Source organism: Vitis vinifera, chromosome 5 (genome assembly GCF_030704535.1).
Source record: "Vitis vinifera cultivar Pinot Noir 40024 chromosome 5, ASM3070453v1".
Classification (NCBI taxonomy): domain Eukaryota; kingdom Viridiplantae; phylum Streptophyta; class Magnoliopsida; order Vitales; family Vitaceae; genus Vitis; species Vitis vinifera.
The window spans coordinates 21,594,830-21,620,539 of record NC_081809.1 but is presented as its reverse complement, the minus strand read 5'-3'; the positions used below and the strand labels follow the sequence as shown (position 1 = coordinate 21,620,539).

The 25,710-nt window shown below is 31.5% G+C and overlaps 1 protein-coding gene across 1 annotated transcript; it reads left to right on the top strand.

Moving 5' to 3' along the window:
• The first annotated feature begins 18,430 nt into the window (after window positions 1-18,430).
• LOC100244703 (probable pectinesterase/pectinesterase inhibitor 35) lies at window positions 18,431-21,817 on the top strand. Its single transcript, XM_003632010.4, has 2 exons — window positions 18,431-19,515; window positions 20,868-21,817. Exons 1-2 carry the CDS (start codon window positions 18,522-18,524, stop codon window positions 21,533-21,535), a joined length of 1,662 nt encoding a protein of 553 aa, XP_003632058.1. The 5' UTR covers window positions 18,431-18,521; the 3' UTR covers window positions 21,536-21,817.
• Window positions 21,818-25,710: the final 3,893 nt, after the last annotated feature.

Below are 25,710 nucleotides of genomic sequence, written 5' to 3'. Positions count from 1 at the left end.
TGAATGAAAAATTAAACATTTTATCTTCCTTAAATTTAATACAAAAGCATAATTTATCAATTTAAAATTATAATATATATATATATATATATATATATGAAAAAATCATCATTTTTATTATATAATTATAAAACTTATTTTTTTCTTCATAAAATTAAAAATTAGAATAAAAATAAAAAAGGTAAAAAAACAATAAATGATATTTTGAAAATATTTTTTAAAAGTATTTTTGTTTTAAATAGTAAATTTAAATAACAAATTATATATAATTGTAAAGGTTAAACCCAAAATTTTGATTTAAAATTTAAATATCAATAATTACAATAAATGTGGGACCCGTGTACCATAAATGTATTGACAAATCAAGTGAAGTGCTTTAAATGCTTTAAATTTTAAAAGTTTTAGTTAAAGGGCAGTTTTGGTATATTAAGCCTATTAAAGTCCTCCCCAAGAATTATTAAAAGATACACCTTTTCTAGTAATTGTTTTGCCCAACCCACCATTTTGGGTAATTCTCCCTATTTTCTATTATCAAGAACAATTTTTGGTTGACAAATATATTTTTCTGAATAACAGAAAACTATTATTGAAATCAATTACCAAATAAACTTAAAAAATTTTAAATATTAAAAACTTTATAAATACTTTCTAAAATCACTATCAAGTGCACTTTTAGTTTTTGATATAAAATTAGGATCATCACAATTACCCATGTCACGTTTTAATTTATTGATGATGGAATTAATTGTACAATTTACTAGGCTATAATACCCTTGGAATATTATAAATACAATTTAGTTTTAAAAAAAAAAGTTTTGATATAACATAAAATTTCTATATATATATGGTCTTATTACAATATTTTAATAATTTGCTATTATTTTTATTATGGTACAAATTATATTTGAATTGTAATTTCTTATAGTCAAAGATAATTTTAAAAAATAAATAAATTCTCATAGCTAGAAGCTCTATTATTTATCCTTTTACAAAATAAAGATTTACTATTAAATAATTTTATACTAAAATATGTTTTCTATTAAATCAAAATTTTTAAAATTTTTAGTTATTTGATTAAAATTCTAAAAAAAAAAAATCCTATTTTAGTTGATATCTAGGAATTATATTAAATCAAAATTTATTTTTAATTGATTTATTTTAAAATTAATTTTTTTAAATAAAATATTTTATTTTATTTATTTAATATAGTAAAATTAGAATTCTAAATTGACAAGTAATTCTAAGAAATATTTCTAATATTTGAAAATTTTTGTCTTTCAAGTATTAGAAATATTGAAAACACTTCGAAAAATTACTGTTAAACACATTTTAAATCATATTAAAATCAAATCAAACAAAACCTTCAAAAATGGATAACAACAATTTTGCAAATATGAAAAGATGAAAATTGAATGCTTATTCAAAAAGGTCACTACCTTATGAGTTGTTGTGATGTTCCACATCGGATAGGAGAGAATGTTCCTAGTGCTATATATGTAGAGGCTCCTCTTAACCAAATAGATGCGTTTTAAAGCTGTGAGGGCCTTTTTGGGCCCAAAGCGGACAATATCTACATAGTTAGAAGTGGGTCATGACAGAATGGTATTAGAGCCGATCCCCAACCCCGATGTGGGGGTTTGTTTGGCCTGGTGTTTGTCTGTTTGACCCGCAATCCCATGGGACACAACGAGGACGTTGTGTCTGCATGGGGGGGGTGTTTGTGATGTCCCACATCGGATAGGGGAGAATGTCCCACATCGGATAGGGGAGAATGTCCCACATCGGATAGGGGAGAATGTTCCTGACGTTATATATGTAAATGTTTCTCTTAACAAAGTAGATGTGTTTTAAAGCCGTGAGGGCCTTCTTGGGCTCAAAGCGAAAGCGGACAATATATACATGGTTGGAAGCGGGTCGTTACAGTTGTATTTCCAAAGAAAATATAGAGGACATTGAGATTAACAATTTGTATACTTCTTATTACCACTTTGATTATTTAATATTTAATGAATGTGTGAATTAGCTATGTTGTATTATGTAGTTAAACTAGGTTTTTTTTTAATCATTCATTGCATATGATATCCATGGTATGTAAGTTTAAAATTTCTATATTTTCATTTAAATATGTAATAGTTTTTTCTAAAAATAGATGAATATTGTGTAGTAAGATAAAAAAAAAATGCAGAAATCCTTGATGTGTGCCTTATGATAGAATTTTTCTCTTTCTCTCGGAATATTTATAGTACATGATTCTATATGTTGGATCCATCTATCAATTTGAAAGGTCTCTAACTATGTATATTATGATATAGGATTTACCTATGTTGTTCGACAAAGATAGAATTAGCAAAGATAGAACTTGACATATACGTGGTGCGCAATGTCTCCTAGGTATGTGTACATCAAGTTGTGTAGCATGAGATTTCCCATCAAGTAAAGGTAAAGGTGTTATGACCTTTGCTACCATGGTATTTGGGACAGTGATATCTATCTTAATAGGTATAGTGGATGTTGAGATGGTAAGTCATATAGTGGTCTCAAGTACAAGTAAAAGGGATGGTACGAAAGTCTCAAGTAAGGGTGGATCTAATGATGTATATTATGGCTTAAGTTGGAGATGACATATCGTGTGGAGGTCTTAGGTGGAAGTAATGACCTAGCATAGAAGCCTCATGTAGGGGTGCATTAAATGATATAGATGGCTCAAGTGGGATGATGATAGATGGTATGGAAGTGTCAAGTGGGAGGGCTAGTATGTATGCCTTATGTCACGACCTATTCAAATGAGCCTTCTCATGGGCTTATATAGAGGGTAGGAAGCTTTTGAAGACTCCTAAAACCACCTACACTTAGCCATTGGTAGGAAGAGTGTGGAAGGTTTTAAAAATGGCTAGAGACACTCACACTTCTTGTTAGGGGGAATTCACAATATTCCAACAAACCTCAGAATTTTTCTACCATTTCTTTGTGTAAAATTAAATAGGTAATAGCAACTAGCAGTAATAAATAAATAAACTCATGCAATAGAAAAATAAATTAGACACCAGAATTTTTACGTAAAAAACCCCCCCAATGCGAAGGGAAAAACCATGGGACCTAGTCCAGTTCAAAATTCCACTATCAACAATATTAGGTTACACCTGTCTTGTAACACCCCAAAATTTAATCTAGAGGTAAAATAGTAATTTATAAAGTAATTAAGTAATTCATTAAATTCATTAAGGGTGAAAAAGTCCTTTCATAATTAAAAAAAAAATTCTAGGTAAATTGAATTTTTTTCCTTTTGTCTTCTTCATTCAGAAAACCCTATCAACCAGAATTAGGGAATTGGAGATCATAGGGCTCAAAGGTTAGAGGTTCAGAGTTAAAGTTCAGGTCTTTCCAAGTAAGATTCTAACCCTAAATTAATATATTATATTCGTTAGTTAGTTCTGAACACGCTAGTTATTCTTTGAAAAAAATAATAATTTAGATTAGGGTTAGTTTATTTTTTTAATTCGTTTTAATATCAAAATATTGGAAATTTAGGATTATTGGTGGTTTTGTTGTTAGAAATTGAGAAATCTTAAGTTTTTGAAAAAAAAAATGATTCTCTGGAAGATTTCAACATAGGCTAGGGTTAATCCATTTAAATTTTTTAGGTCAAAATATTGAAATTATGAATATAGGTTGTTCCATTGGTGATAATGGGGAAATTCAAAATTTTCTTAGATGATTAGATCTAATCAATGAAAAAAAAAATTAAATGAGTAAATAATTATATTTTTTTATATGTGGGTTAAGGGATTGGAAATTATTATAAAAAAAAAGGGTGTGATCTCTATGTGTGCATAACTCCTATAGATTAAAAAAAAAAAAACAAACGAATAAAAAAAAAAAGGAGAAGAATGCGTGCTTGTGGAAAATGAAGAGTGGTGAAAAAAATAATATTATTATTATTAATAAGAAGGGAGATGTGTAGGGGAGTGTGTTGGTAGTTAATTTATACATGTATTATTATGTTAGAAAATATGGAGAATTATTGGGATACAATTTATGTTTAGTGGAAAAAAAAAAAAATTGAAAGTGAGAGAATAGAAGTTATCAATATTATTATACTAATGATGAGTGTAAGTTAATAAGTAGCGTAAAATTTAATTAATAGAATAAATTGTAGTTTAATTAAATTATGTTGTGTCCTAAGAAATAAATTGAAAATAAAATTTAAGTTTTATATGAATTAGAAATTTATTAATATTCTAAAATAGGAATATATTAAATTATCTTTCATAATTAAAAACATTATTTTGAATATCTAAAATTTTAGGATTGTCAAACCTATAATTTTAGATAAATAGTAATGGTTATTTTTCTTATACTTTGTTAGGTGAAAAGTTGGTTTTCCAGAATTATTTTTCTCCCAAGTTTTTGAGGACTTCTTTTGAGGTAAGAGAAATTAATGCAGTTATTTTTTTTTAGAAACAAATTTTTATATACATCATTTGGAAACGTTTTGAGTTATTATTCTTTTTATACATGGATCAAATATGTTTTGCATGAAAAGTATGTTTGAATCTTATATTTTGTTTACAACAGAGAAATTTAGAGATATTATGTTTTGCAAATTTGAATAATTGAAATAAGTGTTTGACTTTTGTCAACGAGATATAATAGTTGACTTATGACTTTTTGACCCTTGTCAACGAGATATTATAGTTGACCTTTACATTTCTTGGTGGGGAATGTAATTGATTTGGACTTCAGCCTCTAGGGGTTTGGTTAGAGGTTACTAGTACTAGTAGTGTTTGGTTTCGTCCACCTTAAAGGAACAATTTGAGGCTAGCCACCTATTTGAAAAGTTCTACCTAATTGGGCACCATTTAATGTTTGATGATTAGAGTAAATAAATGATTTGAATGTTTTGACTGAATTTGATATGAAAATGTTTGAATAAGAAATGAAAGTATACAATTACAAGTTTTGAATGTATTGGCAAAACTAACTCAAAGGATTATGAAAATAATTAGTTATAATATATCCTATTTTGTAAGTGAACTTGAAATATTTGATCCATGGACTGCATTAATGTTCCTTATTGGGCTTTGAGCTCATTCCTATTTGTCTATTACTTTTCAGGTACCCTTAGTTTGGGCGATGAGTGATGGCTAGGTCGAGGAATGGTCATCATTAGGATTTTGCTTATGATGTTATTTTAGACATTGTTAGCTTATAAGTTTATGTTCATTTGGATTATTTGGATTTTGGAAGCTATTTAGATATTGAACTTTAAAATTTTTTTAAAGATAGTTTGAAATTGAGATTTGGAGATTATGAAAATTTTTGTTAGCACTTGAATTGTTTGAATTTGAAATCTATTTGGATAATGGATTTTGGTTGATGGATGCTTAGTTTTAAAGTTAAGTTTTGAAGATTTTAAAATTTTGTTCCGCTACTCTGAACAGGTATTTGATAATGGGTAACTTCTAGTTACAAGATAAATGTTTGGGTCAGGTTACAATTTAAGCCTTCGGGTTTGAGGTGTGAAATGATCGTCACACCCTTGGTGTGGGTCTTGGGGCGTGACATGTCTTCTCTAGAATAATCTCTAGAGGCTGCCAAATACATCAAGAGCACATATAGCCTTGGATTATACAATTTCCCTTGGCAAAAGAAACAAAGAAAAATTGGAGAAAGTATACCCCAAAAAATGTCGTTACTGTTAATGGGCAGTAACACCAGTTCCCGAGCTCAAAATTTGATCTCCACCGTTCAAATTGTAGCTACTCGAGTTTTGAACATTTTCTCCAAATTTCAACTCGATCGGATCACAGATGAAGTGGGATTGGCTTGTTGATGAAATTTGGGCAGACGTTTTTTTTTTTCCTCTCTTCTCTTCTCTTTGTTTTTCTTTTCCCGAATTACTTTTTTTTTTATAAATGTAACTGACTTGGGCCCCAAGCATATGGGGCCCACACCCTCACATACGAGGGAGCCCAACAAATCTCCCCCTCCCAACTATGTGAGGAGCTCTACCAAGCCCGCTTGCTTTCTACAGAATTGTAGCTTCTCTATAGGTATTGGTTTTGTCATCATATTTGATCCATTCTCATCAATACAGATTTTCTCAAGGCAAAACAATTTCATCTCTAGTGCATCACGAATCCAATGATATCTCACATCAATATGCTTGGATCTAGAGTGAAAAGTTGGATTTTTATTGAGATGAATAGCACTCTAACTATCACAGTAGAGTAGATACCTTTCTTGCTATAAACACAATTCTTGTAAGAACTTCTTCATCTATAGTAACTCCTTGCTAGCTTCAATGATAACAATATACTCAACCTCTATGGTCGATAAAACAACACATTTTTGCAACCTTGATTGCCATGACACTGCTCTCCCTAAAAAAGTGATCAAATAACCAGAAGTCGACTTTCTAGAATCATCATCCCCTACCATATCTGCATCTGTGCATCTACAAGCACAAAATTTTCAGTCCCAAAACATAAACATGTCTTATAAGTACTCCTTAGATACCTGAGAATCCATTTCATTGCAGCCCAATGTTTTTTGCCAGGATTAGAAAGGAACCTGCTAACAACTCCAACAACATGAGCAATATCAAGCCTCATGCACACCATGGCATACATTAAGCTACCCACGGCTGATGCATAGGGCACCTTTCGCATTTCTTCTTTTTCTTTCTCACTTGAAGGACTTTGTTTGGAACTTAATTTTAGATGACTTCCAAGTGGAGAATTCACTGGTTTTGCTTTACCCATGTTGAACTTGTCTAAAACCTTCTCAATATAGTTTTCTTGAGATAGCCACAATTTTCCAATTGTCCTATCTCAAGAAATCTTTATACCAAGAATATGACTTGCAGACCCCAAGTTCTTCATTTCAAATGACTTGCTCATCTCAATTTTCAGTTTATCAATTTTACCAGTATCATGACCAACAATCAACATGTCATCCACATATAGTAAGAGAATAATAAATTCTCCATCAGAGAATAACATACAATGATTAGAAGCAGTTTTATCATACCCATGCTCAACCATGAAGGAATCAAACTTCTTGTACCATTGTCTTGGTGCCTGCTTGAGACCATACAAGTTTTTCTTTAGTTGACACACTAAGTGTTCCTTGCCTTTGATTGTAAACCCTTTTGGTTACTCCATATATATTTCCTCATCTAAGTCACCATGGAGGAAAACAGTCTTCACATTAAGCTGTTTAATCTCTAGATTCATACTGGTAGCCAAACCTAACACAACTCGGATCGAAGACATCTTAACCATAGGCGAGAAAATATCTTCAAATTCAATGCCTTTCTTCTGACTAAAACCCTTCACAACCAATCTTGCCCTGTACCTTGGTTATGATCTGTTTGGTTCAGGCTCCCTTTTCAGTACCCATTTATTCTTCAATGCTCTCTTACCCTTAGGCAACTCCATCAATTCGTAAGTGTTGTTCTTATACAAGGATTTCATCTCTTCATGCATAACTCTCAACCACTTTTTTTTCTCATCATGCAGCAAAACCTCTTGATAATTTTTTGACTCCTCCCCATCAGAAAGCAACAATTACTCATCACTAGTATACCTTTTGGAAGGTTGACGCTCTCTAGTAGATCTTCTTAACTGTGTTTTAGTAGGCAACTTTGAAATAGCTTGTTCTTGTTGTTGTTCTAAGCCATCATTCTCAACTGTAGGATTTTCTTCTACATCGTCAACTGCCGACTCATCATTTCTGTCAACTGTATCAACTTGTTCTTTTTGCACAACTTCCATGTGTTCATTATGTCCCATAGAGTTAGGAGAGACTAGACCCAAATCAATATGTTCTTTACTAAAAGGCTTTGGCTTCTTAACTTGATCCAAGTCTTCAATGGTTTGATCTTCGAAGAAGACAACATCTCCGCTTCTTATAATCTTTTTGGTAGCTGAATCCCATAACCTGTACCCAAACTCTTCATTTGAATAACCCAAGAAGATAAATTGTTTAGTCTTGCTGTCAAGCTTGGACAGCTCGTCTTTAGGAACATGAACAAATGCCCTGCAGCCAAACACTCTTTAGTGCTCAAAGGAAATAAATTTTCCTGTCCAAACCCTCTCTGGAATATCACTCTCTAAAGGATATGATGGAGATAGATTAATCAAATCAACGAATGTCCTCATGAACTCACCCCAAAAAGACTTAGGCAATTTTTCATGAGAGAGCATACACCTTGTTCTGTCATAGATGATTCTATTCATTCTCTCAGCTACACCATTTTGCTGTGGGGTCTTAGGAACCATCTTCTTAAGCCTGATGCCATGACTTCTACAGTATTGCTCAAATGGCCCCCTATATTCACCACCATTGTTTGCTCTGACAGATTTTAACTGCTTTCCAGTTTGTCTCTTAACCTTCACATGAAAATCTTTGAATACATCAAGTACCTGGTCTTTGGATTTCAAAGCATATGCCCACGCCTTTCTTGAATGATCATCAATAAAAGTCACATAATATAGTGTGCCACCAAGAGTATTACTTTGCATACAACATACATCAGTGTGAACTAAATCAAGAATATCTGGTTTTCTATGTGAAGGAAATCTACAAAATGCAACTCTATTTTGCTTTCCAAACAGACAATGTGTACAAGGTAATAGTGACGTACCTTTAACTAGTAGAAACTTCTTTCTGAAAAGAACCTGAAGTCCCTTTTCACTTATGTGACCAAGCCGCTTATGCCATAACTCAGTAGATGCTTCATTCTCAATAATGTTCCCCTCTCCCTTGACTAGTCTCGTTTCTGTCTTGTAGAGAGTATTGTTTTTCTTCTCCCTAGCTAAAACAAGAGAACCCTTAGTAAGCTTCCATTTACCATCTCCAAGGTGACTATGGTAGCCCTCATCATCAAGCTTCCCAACAGAGATCAAACTAAAGCGCATTTCAGGAACATGTCTAACATCTTTCAGAACCAATTTACACCTAATGCTAGTTTCTAGCTCTACATCTCTCATGCCAACAATTTCACATTTTGCTTCATTTTCCATCATAACCCAACCAAAACTGCCATTGGTGTAGGAAGAGAAGAAATCTCTACGTGTAGTGATATGAAACAACGTTGTTGTATCAACCACCCAAGTGGAATCCTGGCATGCCAGGTTTACACACAAATCATCACAAACAATGATCGTATCACCATCAAATGCAACTGTTGCAATGTCTTTGTCATCTTTCTGTTCTTCACATTTTCCTTTAAATTGTTCTCTTCTAAATTTTTTGCATTCTCTCTTAATGTGCCCTGACTTGCCACAATAAAAACACTTTATCTCTTTTCTGGACTTTAACTTTCCTTTTGACTTGTCATGGTTATAATCATTGGAAGGTTTTATGCTTTTACTTCTCCTCCGCCTCTTTGTAACAAGTGCTTCTGTATTAGAGGAAATACCTAACCCTTTTCTTCTAGAATCTTCATTAAACATGTTGTCTTTTACCATGTTGACAATTATCACACCATTTGGGGCTGAATTACTCAAGGATACCACCAAAGTTTCCCAACTGTCTGGTAAAGAACTCAATAAAAGTAAAGTTTGTACCTCATCATCTAGCTCAAGCTTCATGGTAGACAACTCATTTAACAGTCCCGGAAAATTATTGAGATGCTCTGCAACACTATTACCATATTTGTACTTTAAATTCACAAGTCTTCTTATCATAAAGGCTTTGTTCTGTGCAGCATTTCTCTCATAAAGACTCTCTAATTTCTACCAAAGGCTATATGCACCAACTTTCTTGGCTACATGATGGAAGACACTCTGATCAACCCACTACCTAATCTGTCCAATGGTTTTCTTATTTAATTTCTTCCACTCATCCTCAGTTGTAGTAATTGACTTATAACCCTTGCATTCAATGGGCTCAAATAATTCTTTGTAATATAGAATATCCTCCATCCTAGCATTCCAAATTGAATAATTGAAAGCTGCGAGTTTAATCATTCCATTGTCAGTCTTCTCCATTTAATTCACACAAGAGATCCCACTGCTAATCAACTTGGTTCTGATACCACTTGTTAGGGTGAATTCACAATATTCCAACAAACCCTAGAATTTTTCTACCATTTCTTTGTGCAAAATTAAATAGGTAATAGCAACTAGCAACAATAAATAAATAAACTCATGCAATAGAAAAATAAATCAGACACTAAAATTTTTACGTGGAAAACCCCCCAATACAAAGGGAAAAACCATGAGACCTAGTCCAGTTCAAACTTCCACTATCAATAATAATGGGTTACACCTGTCTTCTCTAGAATAATTTGATGCTGCCAAATACATCAAGAGCACATATAGCCTTGGATTATACAATTTCTTTTGGCAAAAGAAATAAAGAAAAATTGGAGAAAGTATACCCTAAAAAACGCCGTTATTGTTCATGGGCAGTAACACCAGTTCCCAAGATCAAAATCTAATTTCCACCGTTCAGATTGTAGTTAATTGAGTTTCAAACCTCTCATCCAAATTTCAACTCGATCGGACCACAGATGAAACGAGATCAACTTGTTGATGAAATATGGGCAAATATGTTTTTTTTTTCTCTCTCTCTCTTCTCTTCTCTCTGTTTTTCTTTTCCCGATTTACTTTTTTTTTTTAAATGTAACTGACTTGGGCCCCAAGCATATGGGGCCACTCCCTCACATACAAGGAAACCCAACACTTCTCTACATCAAGGGTGGAAAACAAGGGAAACCTATGAGATGTTCTAGAAACTTTCAAAGAATACTTGTACATAGTTTTTGCATAAAGTCTTCTAGATAATTCTAGGATAGTAGGGAGCCTTTGTGGGTTCCAGAGAATTTCATTGATGCCTATAAATAGGTGAGGGCCTCATTTGGCTAAGACACCGCCCAAAACCACCTAAAATCACTTCCTAACCAAGCAAGTGAGTTCCAAAACATTTGTAAAGCATCATTTGAGAGTAATAAAGCTTCCTATTGCCTACTAGCTTCCAAGTTGTGTGCGTTTTAGCCTAGCAAGCCAAGCATCGGGAGTAAGGCTAACTTAGCAAGATTAAGGGTTTTGACTTATCTAAGTGCTGCATGAGCTTAGGAAAATACCAAGTCCGTGACACTTAGGTGGAGATGGGTTCAATGAAGAATATGGCTCAAGTAGGGGAAGGTAAATAGTGTGGAAGTCTTGGGGAGGGGGAAGGGGAAGAGGAAAGGATTGGTATGAATGACTTAGTTGGGGGTGGGTTTAATGATACAAATGGCTTAAATGGGGGGAAGGGTAAATGGTGTGGAAAGTCTCAAATAGTGGTAGGAGGGGGATGGAAGAGGCTAGTATGGATACCTCAAGTAAAGGTATGTATAATGATGTAGATAACTCAAGCAAGGGAAAGGAAAATGGTATGGTTGGGGAAAGGAAAATTGTAATGTCATAGTCCAATTATCAACAAAAAAATTAGTGAATTAAACAACTAAATTTAACAATAGAAATTAGAAAATTTTATATGTCTCCACTAAAACATGAATATTCTCCTAAATACAAGAAACTTGATTAATCAAGTTATGAATTTGTAGTATCAATATATCAACAACCAAGGCCACTAACATAAATAAATGCATTAATTAAATATGACTGAGTCATCTATAAACCTATGTTTTAGTCAAAGAAGAAACCAAAATTTTTGAATATCTTATCCTAAATTCTAAACCTTTATCTAACAAATAATTCAACTTTATCCATTCCAAATTTCTTTGGTATTCTAACATCTAAGTTATACCATTATCATTCATAATTGGACTAAGTTGGAACGTAGTTACTTCTCCTTCACATTAGATATCTATAATTTAGGATTAATTGAAAATGTTTTCTATTGACACGTATATCATTTCTATAATTGTTCAAATATTATCCTAAGAAACACATCAATAGGTTCAACCAAGACTCCATCCCTGATATATTCAACATCTATTTGTGTTCTTAGCATTTTTCAATTACAAAAACAAATTACTGGACCTATAGAATTAGATATGATTTACTTAGAAAAAATAAAAAAATAAAATCAATCTCATTTTTAACCACAAAATTGGACAATGGAAAATAATACTAATGACATTTATCTTTAATTAAAGCATGCATAACAATAGTTTTAGAAGATATTTTACTTGTATAATACATCATTATGCAAGGTGAATGAGATCAAATCATTAATAAAAGTGAATGAAAAATTCGGAATTTCTAAGTTAATTGCCTACCCTCATTGGACCGACAAGCACTATCAACTTCTAAACCAAACTCTCACAAATTCAATGATTACAAAAATTGAACTTTACTATAGGAAAAAAAAATGCAATCACACAATGCTCTTAACATCATGTAAGACAGACTACTCAAAACTTCATAATTTGACGACTTGATATTAAATTATAATAAGATTATAAAAAGTGATAAATAAAATTATCAGATTAGACTTACATGTCCAGAATGATCAAAGAATAAAAGCAGAATTCCAAAACCCAAGTTATAAAGTACTTACTAAAATCCAAATCCCTCTTTTGTTTCAAGAAAAACAAAAGGAATTATATTTTCATTTCCATATTCTTTTTCTCACTTTCTTGACCTAAAAAAATCTAGGCACATGATTACAAACAAAAACATCACAACAGAAAATTAAAAAGAAAAGAAAAATAAGATCAAGTAAGCCAAAATTCTTTCATTTTCTTGTTATTTCTTCTCAGCATCCAAATAATGGTATCTAGCTAGCTGGCCTAGAAGTGGATTGATTTGGGAGTAGAGATTGAAGCAATACCTTCATTCAGGGGTTGAACCAAACCTAAAACTTGGAGAAATAAATGATTGAATGTTCTGGTGACTACCCTTAATTCGAAAAAGGAGAGATTTGAAGTTGGTAGGTTGGAGTTAGGCAGATTTGGAAAAAATAAAGATAAAAAAATGGGAAGAAGAGGGGAGAGGAGGGAAGTACAAGGGTAAACAGAATCACAAGCTAAAAGGAAAAAGGGGTGACTTAATATGCCTTTTTGGAAAGGTGGGACTTTTCCACCAAAGCCCCTTAGGTGGTAGTGCTCTATCTACACTCAACTAAACCAAGTACGAGAATTGTACTTCTAAAACCCCAAGATACCCAAATAGGTTGCCGTGTGGGTACGAGAATTGTACGAGAATTGTATTATGTTTGCTTCAATCCCATAAGTTTCCTTGAGTCAACTACCATCCAACATAAACTCCAAATTTCCTTGGCATGAGTTAGCCAACTTTTTATCCCTTTTTGTACCCTAAAAATTTAGAGGAAAAATGATATCCTGATAAGTCTTTCTTGTAAAGTTGTCAAGCTTTTAAGCGTAATTATTTGCCAAGACTTCCAAGTTCTCCAAGCAAATTATGACCCAAGTGTGAAGGGCTTTATTCCTGAAAAGGACACTTGCTCTCTGGTCTATTAATCATGAAAAGACTTATTTTCCATGAATTCTAATAAAATTAAATACAAGACTGACCAAGTCTTATACCAGTGTGTATCCTTCTCAATCACATTTTATGTTGAATAGTCGCAGTCAAGAGTCTTTAGCTTCTACTGTTTTGTCGACGAGTCTGAACAGCATCACTTGCATAGAATTTCCAAGTTTTTGCAGTAGACTTCGTGGGCTTCAAGCTACGTATAACATACATATATCTTTTCCTGAGATTAATTTTCAAGCGGAAGTTACTCTTATTTTGTCGTAGTCAGGTGCCCTTTCTTATTGGGAGCAACCACACAGCCATGAAATTTTGGAAAAAAATGACCAATTAATTTCCAGACACTTTTTCGTTTTCGTGTCTTTTTCCTTACTTTTCAAGATACTCTTTCTATCTCTTAGAACATAATTGCAGGCTAAGTGGATTTGACACATAAAGCATTTTTCCCTACAAGTTGCCTGCATGAAAATGACGTAAATATTCTAAATGGAATAGTGCATGGCGTTGTAATCAGGGGGGTCCAAGAGCAATTGGACAAGCAAACTAACAAGAATCAAGCACTTGCCGATCAGTTAACGATAATTAGAAAGATAAGTAGTGGTTGGCGACTTGGCGTTGGCCATTAGTACCTTTTCCAACATCTAATTCAGAACTGATGGCTATTGCTTCCTATGGATAAACCTTCCACCCAAAAATTGGATTATGACACTCCCCAAATGATGAATTGATAATGTGATTAATAAAGTTAATGTCCCCTTGAGCTTTTCAGCCCATTGTTTCGATTTTCCTAGGAGAAAGGACTGAATTTCTAGTTTATTCTTTCACCTGTCTCAAGGTGCAAATGAGCCAAGATAAGCTGATTATCAGTCTGTCAAAAAATTTCTTATGATTGGTGGAAACTCAAACCATTGAGAGCTTATAATTATTAACACAAGGACACTTGTCAGTCCAAGCTTGTTAGTTGATGTCAATTTGGCTGAACAGGATGAGGATTGTTCATCATTTTTTAACTTTTGATGGTAACATATTCAAAAGAAAAAAAAAAAAAATTAAAAATGAAAAAGAAATGCTAAAATTTTCTTCAAATAATTTGGCAAGTTGGATGCAAAAAAGATCATTTTCTGAACATACCTCTTTATTAAAAAATGTGCAGTGAAAAATAGAAGAGAGGGTTTAGATTTTGTCAGCACAAGGGAACTAGGGACGACTTGTTCCTCTCTTTAATCTTACTAAGGAGGCTAGATTACCTTTGTTTATACCGTAAAGAGAGAGATCTTTTCATCAATATCCCTTGTTCCTTCTTTCAAACAATACTTTTATTTGAATTTTAAGCTTCTTTTCGGAAGTTCCCTTGACTAGATTTTTCTTTTTTTTAGGTGTTAGAGCAAGGTACGTGGCCATTGATATGTCTTATGTTCTTATGCTTGCAATAGTTTTTTCTTGGCAACTAGATTTTGTGTTTCTTTCTGGTCAAACCATGAAGTCGAGTGATTTTACTTTGCTCTGAAAGAAGGAACTTTCAAATGCCTAAGGCGGGGTTTGCTAATTTCTTTGCACATCTGACTTAAATTACAATATCAGTATATATATTTGGCATACTTCTCATATATCTAAATTGGAAAATATCTTTGATGAGTGGAATATTCCTAACCATACATATGCATCTTGGCCATATTTACTCCATCACCCATGGTTTTAAAGCTTCTTTTAAGAGTGAAAGACTGCAATAATTTCATTTCTAGCAAACTATATATATATAAATCTAGGCTGGTGAAGAATCCATCTCAAAAGCTCACCAACAACCACAAGCTGAGGCCCCCATCTTGTTTTTCATTGACCAATTCTCCTTGGCTTTTCGGCCCACCACTATTAATTATGCGATAATGAGAAGACTAGCAAATGATAATTCATCGGTTGTTAACAAAACCCATTCATGAATTGATGGTTAAGGACTATTATGCCTGCAAACTCCAAAAGGTCCCATAGTAGTAGACCCCATTCCACTTATATCAGCCACTTTATATTTGCATTTGTAGGTGAAATTAGCCAGCTATTCGATCTAATCAATTATGCATATTTTGGTAAGCTTTCTAATCAAGTATTATTGAGAAAAGCTACAAGTAGTGAATAAGAATGCACTATGCTAATTAATAGTCTCACTGTAGATAAGAGAACTGGATCAGGTTGAAGGGACTGTTTGATTAGAGGGGTATAATTCAGTATTGAAACTTCAATGAAAAGTTCTGTAAAGAAACTAGCTTTTTAGCATTCCGTGGGTATGAAACCATCATATTGCCTTCCATGCTTGGACTTGTGGACATCCAGCACATCTCTTTCAGCAGTGGGCCTTCTACTATATACAGCACTAGTTTTTGTCTGTGAATGGAGAGGAGCAACAAGCAAAGCCACACAATGCCACTCATTTTTCTGTTGGTATTATCCCTTCGATCGATTTGATACAATGCTTTCATTTATTTTAAATCAAAATCTATCTTAATCTGTTGGTTATATTTCAGTAATCACAGATCCTTCTACATTTTTAGATTTTTTTTTCATTACAGGTTCACCATAATCAGGCAAATAATTCTCATTTTCCTGATTTGCTTTTCATGTACGGAAATTGTCCATCTTTCACTTAGACAAGGACAACCAAAAATGGTGGCATTTATTTTTCCCTTTTGAGCTGTCATCATTGTATATCAGATTAATTAGTTTATTTATATGATGGATGGTAGAGTGCTCGTAGGAAAAATATCAATCGCGAAAAATCTTCATTGGGTTAATTTCATTCATCTTCCTTAAGTTTTTAACTAAATATATTTAATTTTTATAAGTTTGAAATTTTATCACATATTTTCATTGTCCTTTTCATTTTTTGTTTTTGTTTAACTTCCGATAAAAATAAAGGAGGTGTATGATGAAATTTCAAACCTATGAAGGTCAGGTGTATTTAACTAAAACCATAAAGAGGTCAATGAATTAACCTTAAATGAGATTTTAGAGGCTAAAAATCTCACTCTTTGGTTTTTCTTAAACTTAGAATTTTTTTTTTCCATTCTTAAGTTCATTAACTTCACATGCAATTTAAATACAAAATGGAAATTCAAAATGTATTACATTTAATTTATCTTTTTTCAATATAAAGGCAACATGAGAATTAAGATTTTTTGGAAATTATTTTTGGCCGTTTTTAGAAATTGAAATATCGGAGCCTTAGGTGGTGGTGGTGTTTGTTTCTCTTACTAAATAGTAATTAATGCTTTTAAATATTAAGTTTGTTTTTATAATATTTTATTTTTATTAAGTATTAAAAAGTAAATAAAAATAAATATATTATTTTTTTTATTTAAAAAAATATTTTGATTTTTTCTATTCTACAAAATTTATAATAAGTTATAGAAAAAAAAAAAATTTAAAGTTTGAAAGTAAATTTTTTTAATAACTGCCTAGTAGACGGTAAAGACTATGGAAAGAATCAAAATTGCTAATTGCCCAAGGTGAGTAAGGTGAACTTTGTTGACTATTATAGGGGCAGGTCACTAACTGCATGGTGGGTTCCATTGGGATTGTGGACCAGACTTGATTTATGATTAACTCCTTTCTTGGGTTAGAATAATCTGGACGCCAATTTTGAATTTCAGCACTCATTTTATACGTTTCCAATTTGCTCTTGTCATCATGTTATTTTTCTTTTGACAGTTCCAAGCCTTAGGGATACATCAAAGGAAAGAAACACCAAAAAAAACAAAAAAAAAAAAACTTATATATAGAGAAAAGAACAAACTTTGAAAGGGTCTTCTTGGTAGCAAAATAACATGTTTTTAGGAATTATTTATTTTTAAAAGAAAAAAGTTAAGGATTTGTTTGAAAATTATTTCTAAGAACAATTTTCTAGTCCTTTAAAAAGGAAAACACATTTGATAATTAGAAAATAAGATATTTTTAAAAAATACATGTAGTTGCTTTCATTTGTTTTTGAGGATTGTTTTAAAAAATAATTATACAAACATATAAAATAATTAAAAATAAATCATTAGATATAATTTTTTTAAAAAAATATATTTAAAAAAATTAAAAATATGTTAAAAATATTTCAAAAATTCAAACAGATTTTTATTTTATAAAACATCAAGAAATAGTTCTCAAAAACTAATTTTTAATACCATTTTAAAAACAGTTACCAAATCAGGCATAAGTCATTTTTTAAATCATGGAATACTATTATTTTTCCTTTTTTTTTTAAAAGCACCAATTATTTAAAAACATTTGTTTTCATTATCATGATACACGTTTATAATTCTCTTAGTCATATGGATAAAATAACTCAATATGCCCATCATTCAACTTATCACATCTTGGAAGAAAATGGAGCCAATAAAATGAAAGAGGTTAAAAAAGAAGAAGAAGGAAATGGTGTGGTTGGAAAGCCATAGAACTTTTTATTAATTAATTTCACGATTTGATGCCTCTTGTTTAAAGATACTTTAATATTATGTGGTCATATTTTTCTTTTTCTTTTCATTTTTGGCGACAAAGACTTTGAAAATTAAATTCATCTAATTGGTGCTTACTTTGAACCACCAAGTTTAAGCTAGCTAGCTAGCTAGTCTTCTATGTGACTATTCTTATATTTTCTTGTTGCGGGATCCACCCAACTTAATACATCAATGTGACAATTATCACTCTTTTGACAACTTTTCGTTCTCCTTTATCAAGTTCAAGTATTACCATGCATTTGCTTTCGGATAATAATGGATGATTATAAATTTTGTTTTATAAAAGTGCTTATAGTGTTTTTCTTTTCGAATGATGACGTGTTTCTTTTTTATTTATATCACACATAAAACTCAATTGTGCATGCACAGTCGAACATGCATAGTCGAACATTAAAGTTTAAACCTTAAACCCTAAACCTTAAACCTTAAAAGATGTTAGACAGTGATTTACTGGCAATGCGAGGGATGATGCAACAAAAATTGTTATAAATAGGGGTTTGAGGCTTGTGTTTGATCCATCCTCAACTCTCGCCTACTCTCTTTCTCTCTTATTCGCTTAATCTCAATAAGCATGTTTCATCAAAGACCAAGCTCCTCCCATGGTGGCACACCAAGCAAACACCTTTCATGGGGGTGCACAATCTTTCTAGTGTTGGCCTTAACCACTGCAGTTTCAGGCTTAGCCTCATCCTCCCACACCTCCACAGTCCCTAAAGCCTCTATGGAAGCCATTGTCTCTGCAGCTTGCAAAGCCACCTTCTACCAAACAGCATGCCAGTCAGCTCTCCTCTCATCCACCAATGGCGCTGTCCCTCAAACCCAGGCCGACCTCTTCGATCTTTCAGTGCAGTTCAGCCTCAACCAAGCGCGATCAGCCCGTGCCCATGTTCATGATCTCAGGCTGCTTGATCACAAGACTCAGATCGTTCGCGGCACCGATGACTGTATGGAGCTACTTGATGACACTCTAGACCAACTCACCAACGTCGCGAACCGCCGCAAAACCCTAATCGAAGATCCCGACGACGTCCAAACTTGGCTCAGCGCTGCGCTGACCAACCAAGCTACATGCCTGGAGAGCATCCAGACTTACCAGACTGGAGGCCAAAATGGTCTAATGCGGCCCATGGCACAAAATTTGACCTACTCCATCAGCAATTCTCTAGCACTCCATATGTCCACAAGGCCATCAAAGGAGGCACAAAGAACCAACACCGCCGGCCACCACCGGAGGCTGCTGTCGGATAGGTTTCCGGGGTGGGTGACGGCGGCGGAAAGGAAGCTTCTGGAAGCTTCTGTAGAGGAGATTGGGGCCACTGCAGTGGTGGCCAAGGATGGCAGTGGGACACACAAGACAATTGGTGAGGCTTTAGCGATGGTGGTCACATTGGAGGGCGAGGGTAGAACCGTAATTCACGTGAAAGCTGGGACTTATGACGAGGGTCTTAAGATCCCTTCCAGCCAAAAAAACGTTATGTTAGTAGGTGACGGGAAGGGCAAAACCGTCATTGTGGGTCACAAAAGTTACGCTGGCGGCTCCTCAACCTACGATTCCGCCACCGTCGGTAAGATCTTTTCATCCTTAAACATATATTTTTTAAGAAATTAATTAATTATTTTTTTCGAAATTATTTTTAAAATGGCCATTATTTTAGAAAATCAAATATATGAAATTGCAACCTTCTATTATTTTGATGTAACAGTCCAAAGCAATAATTTTAAAATTTAAATTAAAATTGAATTTTTAAAATTATCGTAAAGATATTTTTAAATAATCCAAGGAGTGTCTTAATCACTTTAAGTCAAGGTTTAAGAACCATAAAAAATTCATTATTTAATAGAAATAATTTAAATCTAGATAATTGAAAATATAGTGAGATAATAAAACAATTTATATTGTCACATGAAAATGATTTTCTATTACAATGTTATAAACATAAATTGACATGTACTAAAAACAATGTGAAAATGATGAGACCCATAGAAACAAACATATTAACAAATATGATGAGATCCATCGAAACAAACATATTGACAAATATGATGAAACTCATAAAAACAAATATATTAACATATAGAGGACATCGATTAATTTTAAAAAGTGGAAATATGAACACATACGATCCATTCAATTATGATATCATTATATTGGTCTGAACATTCGATTATGATACTTAATGGTACCTCTTCCGTACCATATGGAGAAATTATTGTAACTCAGGGACTACTATATGCATAACTTAATCCTACCTTAATTTTATTACTTTGTACATGAAGTTTTATTATTTTATATCTCATCCATGATCTAATTAGGTCATACTTAAACTTCTTTGCTTTCTTTAATAATTCTATTTAATTATTTGCTTAAATAATCGATACTAATTTTACGTGGATATATTAAAAGTTCAATTAGATATTAATAAGTATCATAGATTTTCTTTTTTAACTTTATTTTTGTTCATATATATAGTAAGTTATTTTATTATCCTTTTGGTATAAGATGTTGTTTGTCTTTTGGTTGAATAGAAAAAGTCAAAATATATATTTTTTTATTCAATTAAAAAGTAATTTATTGATATTAACTAATATAACTAAAATAAACTTATTATTAATATTAAGTAATAATATAAAAGATGTAGTCCACCTTTATTTAAAAATATTAATTAACAAATATAAGCTTTAAAAATAGTCAACCTTTATTATTAATTTTTTGATGTATTTTTTAAATAAAGTAGGGAAAAATTAGAATTATTTTTTTAAATAATTTAATTATTTTTTTCAATTATTTTATCGACATCCAAATTACCAAAAAAGAAAAAGAAGGTTGGATTTCTTAGATGATATTTGTTTTTCTTTGTTGGAAGTATGCAAATTTTTGCTGAAAATGATGCCACCTTGCTAACTTTGGGTCCTTCAGGTGTGATGGGCGATGGATTCATTGCTCGGGACATAACCATTGAGAACGATGCGGGTCCGGGCAAGGGGCAGGCTGTTGCCCTTCGAGTCGGATCGGATCGATCTGTGGTCTTCCGATGCTCCATTATCGGTTACCAGGACACCCTCTACACTCTCTCCAAGCGTCAATTCTACAGAGAGACTGATATATATGGGACCGTAGACTTCATTTTCGGAAACTCCGCGGTTGTCTTCCAGAGCTGCAACCTTAACGCCAGAAAATCCAGCAATAACAACTTCGTGACGGCCCAGGGCCGGGAGGATCCCAATCAGAACACCGGAATCTCGATACATAACTGCAAGATCACGACAGAGGGGTCCACCACGTATCTTGGCCGACCCTGGAAGAAGTATTCCAGAACTGTGATCATGCAGTCATACTTGGATGGCTCAATTCCCCCTTCCGGGTGGTATCCCTGGTCTGGAAGCTTTGCCCTGAGCACATTGTTTTACGGCGAGTACATGAATGCAGGGCCTGGGGCGTCAACGTCCGGGCGGGTCAAGTGGGGTGGGTACCAGGGTGAACTCACGGCCAGTGTCGCTCAAGAGTTCACTGTTGGGGAATTCATATCTGGGAACGCCTGGCTGCCCTCGACTGGGGTATCTTTCGATTCAGGGCTGATTAATTAGGGTAGACCGTGAAGTATAGGGCGCATACTAGTCCAAAGAGGACATGGTGGTCCTACAATATCGCAATGTGTATATATATATATGTATAGGTCGAAAGGCCATTGTCCTGTTGTATTAGCCTTAAGTTTCTTCTGACTTTTCTGCTACTCTGGGTGTAGATATTAGGTGGTATTATCCAGTACATGCATGGTATTATCCACATCTCTGCCTTCATATCCAATTTGTCTGTGTGTGGGATAGAATTACTTTCCAGCGATAATGCAATATTGGGTGTTTTCAATATTGGATGTTCTTGAATCTCTCTCTCTCTCTCTCCCCACAACTAAGATTCTCATCTCTCTTCAATTAAAGATTCTTGGTAGGATTAAACACACTGGACATGTTACTATCAATACCACATCAGTGTACATGTATATGTATATATATAATTTCTTTGAAAAATTATTCCATGTGATATGATATAGTTTTTAAAGAACAAAATTAGTGCATGAAGAATGATGTGTTAAAAAAGGGTTCGAATTACTGTTGACGTAGACGACAAGTGCGAAAAAGATATTACATCGACCTATTATATGGCAATTAATGTATAGCAGCCTGGGCCTTTCGCAACTTGTAGAAAGGGGGGATTGTTTACATCAGGGGTGTCTGTTGAGTGCGACACCTAATGCTTCAACTACAAGTCTACAACAACATATTCTTGGTATGAATTAATGTTAAAGTTTATTTAATAAAAAATAAAAAAGTGTACTCAAAATTAGGGGTGTAAATAAGATGATTCGATTTGTTTTCAGTAAAAAATTAATCGAAGTGATATAATTGGTTTACATGTGATAAAAATTGATTCAATTAGATTTGGAAGAAAAAATCAAACCAAATCAAGCCTTTTAAGGTTGGTTTTGGTTTGGTTTTTGTGGATCAACTTTGATCCAACTTAACGACCTTTTTCAGTCATCAACCTAATAATAGATTTGTGTTTATTTTGAATCATCCAAGATTAATTTGAGTTTATATCAGGTGTTAAATTTAATTTGCTTTTAAAATTAATTGAAATCAACTTGAATATGCTATTAAAAATAAATTGAATGCATTTAAAATTAATTTGATTATATTATATATAAAAACAATGAATTACTTAAATAGAATTTATTATAAAAAAATTATCAAATATAAAATAGGGATAATTGTGTTTTGGACTGGCCCAAAAATTAATATTTGGTTCATATAACTTACATAATTAATAGAAAGGATATAAGATATTAAAATACCAATATACCCTTCAAATTTCCATATATTACCTTTTAAGGATATAAAATAGTGATGGACTAAAATACCCAATGACCTTTCATATAAGCTTTTTTAAAATTTGGATTTTAACAATTTTCAGACTACTATTCACGCAACCATAATAATTCTATTTTAATAATTTGGATTTTTCATTGTTTTTAATTTTTTTTTATAAATAATTGAAAATCAGCATTATTTTCTATTTTAAATTATAAATAAAGAAAAATTATGTTCAAAAACTATTTTTAAAAATACTTTCTAAAAAAATGGTAATATGATTTATATTTTTTATATTTTATTTTTGAAAAAACATTTAATTAAAAAATGAAAACTATTTTTAAAAATAAAAATTGAAAACCTTGTTTAGTACTATTTTTTATATGGAAATAATAAAAAGAATTAAATTTTATTCATTGATTATTCATTTTTTTTCCATTAGTTATTTTAATAATAATAATAAAAAAATATAGTATGTTTACAATTAAACAAAAGAATTGGTCAATTATGTGTTTTTGTGTGACTATCTTTTACATGAAAAATAATTAAATAACTAAATTATATATATTTATTACTCTTTTTAATTTTATTTTCTTTATTTATTTTTTGTCTAATAGAAAATTTTAATATATCCATAATTAACAAAGTAATAGATTAATTGTGTACATTTTGATCTATTAAAATAAATTACTTTTTAATTTAAATAAATAAAATGAAATAAGTAAATAAATTTGAGGTTATTTCTATTTTTTAACATATCTTATATTAATATTTTTTATGATTAAATAATTATTTATTTATTTTTTTCTTTAATTCCAAAAATAAAATAAAATAAATAAATAAATTTGGTATTTTCTAACTGATCTTATATTCATATTTCTTATGGTTAAATAAATTTTTTATTCTTTTTTCTTTATTTCCAAAAATAAAAGGAAATAAATAAATAAACTTGGTTTTACTAATAGTATTTAAGTAATTTCTTTGTCTTATTTTTAATTACATTTTGCCTTGAAAATAAAATAAAATAATGTTTTATTTGTTTTAATTATTTTAAATGTCAAACTATTGGGAACATAGTTTACATACTCATGTGGATATAATTTATGCATATATATATGAGATTTATACCATTATACAAGATTATTACACTAATTGTACAAGGGGTGTACAAGACTGTACATTTTGAACAACTTTTTTTTTTTTTCGTCATCTAAGGATTATACGCTCTTCTATCACAAATTCTTTTATTTCATGTACTTTATTTAACTCGCATATAACAATTCAAATACTTACCTTAATAATTATGTTTAGGGAAAACTTTTGTTATTATGTTTTATATCATTTTTTAAATCAAACCATTGGAAACATGGTTCACACATTATATATGGCACATAATGTATGCATATGGATGAAATTTGCACCATTGTACAAGGGTGTTATACTAACTGTACAAGGTAAATGTTTAATTGGATAAGACAAATATTCTACCTATACAAGACAAATGTTCTAACTATACAAGGGGTATACAAGGCTATCATTTGTGAAAGATTTCAATCAATTTTGGATAAATTTTTTTTGTGTCTTGTCATCTAAAGATTGCACACTCTCAAGGTACACATTCCTATATCACACACTCATCTTATGCACTTTATTTAACTCGCATATGACAATTTGAATACTTATCCCACTAATGATGTTTGAGAGAAAATTTTGTTTTTCCATCTTCCATTATTTTTTGAACCAAACTAATGAAAACATGGTTAATCTACATATGGTTACACATTGAGTAGGGTATATGGAATTTGAGTTACTGTACAAGGTATTTACACTAAGTGTACATGATAAATATACTAACTGTACAAGGGTATACAAGACTATTATTTGTGAATGATTTTAAGTGATTTTGAAAAACTTGTTTATTTGTTTCTCCTAACCGAGGATAGATGACATTCCTTACACACATTGATTAAGCATACATTCATCTCATGCACTTTATCTAACTTGTATATGGTCATTTGAATAGGTACTTCACTTATGATGATTGTAAAACAAAATTATACAACAATTTTTCTTCTTTTTTAAAACAAAACCAATGTAAACATGGTTACTCGACTTATTGTCAAATATTCATGAGATGATGTGTGAAATTTGAGTTATTGTACAAAGGTATTACACTAATTGTACAAAAAAAATTTACTAATTGTAAAAGGGTGTACAAGACTATTTTTTGTTAAGGATTTCAAGTGATTTTGAAAAACTTTCCCATTTTTTGCCACTCAAGGATTTTTCTGCACTCAAATTCTCTCACTCAAGAATTGTTTTGAATTTTATTTTTAAATTTCATCATCAAAATTTTGTAATTGCATATTTTGTTTTTGTAGTTTTAGCAATATTCTTTCTTTCCACTATTTTTTTTTTGGTGAAATTTTATCCAAATGAATCTATATTTAAAATTATAATCATATTTATCAAAATTTTCACTAAAATTATCTTTAATTCTTTTAACATATTTATACTCATTTATTTAAAAAATGAAAAACTAATTTTTTTTTTTGTAAACATGTTTTATTACCTTTCAAGTAAAAAATTAGATAAGTTTGAAAGTCAATAAAAAAAAATTAAATACCACTTTCAATAATTTTTAGATAAAATTTTATATAATATATTTTAATTGAAATTTAATTTCTAAAGTTTCACTAAAAAATTGTATTGACAATTTTCTTATTGTGAGTCAAAATACTTTGCATTAGTCTATCTAGATAAGAAAAATTATTAATATAATATTAGAACTTCATATCTTAGTTATTTTTTTCAATAAATTTATCTTTTAAAAAATATTAAAATAAAAACATGAAAAATTAAAAAGCTAAAAGGATATATATATATATATATAT

What these genes read in the sequence shown, in the direction of transcription:
- LOC100244703 (XM_003632010.4), top strand. Translation starts at nt 18,522, where the DNA reads ATGTTTCATCAAAGACCAAGCTCCTCCCATGGTGGCACACCAAGCAAA. An exon ending in CTACGATTCCGCCACCGTCG is followed by an intron (nt 19,516 to 20,867) that starts GTAAGATCTTTT and finishes TGGGTCCTTCAG; the next exon opens with GTGTGATGGGCGATGGATTC.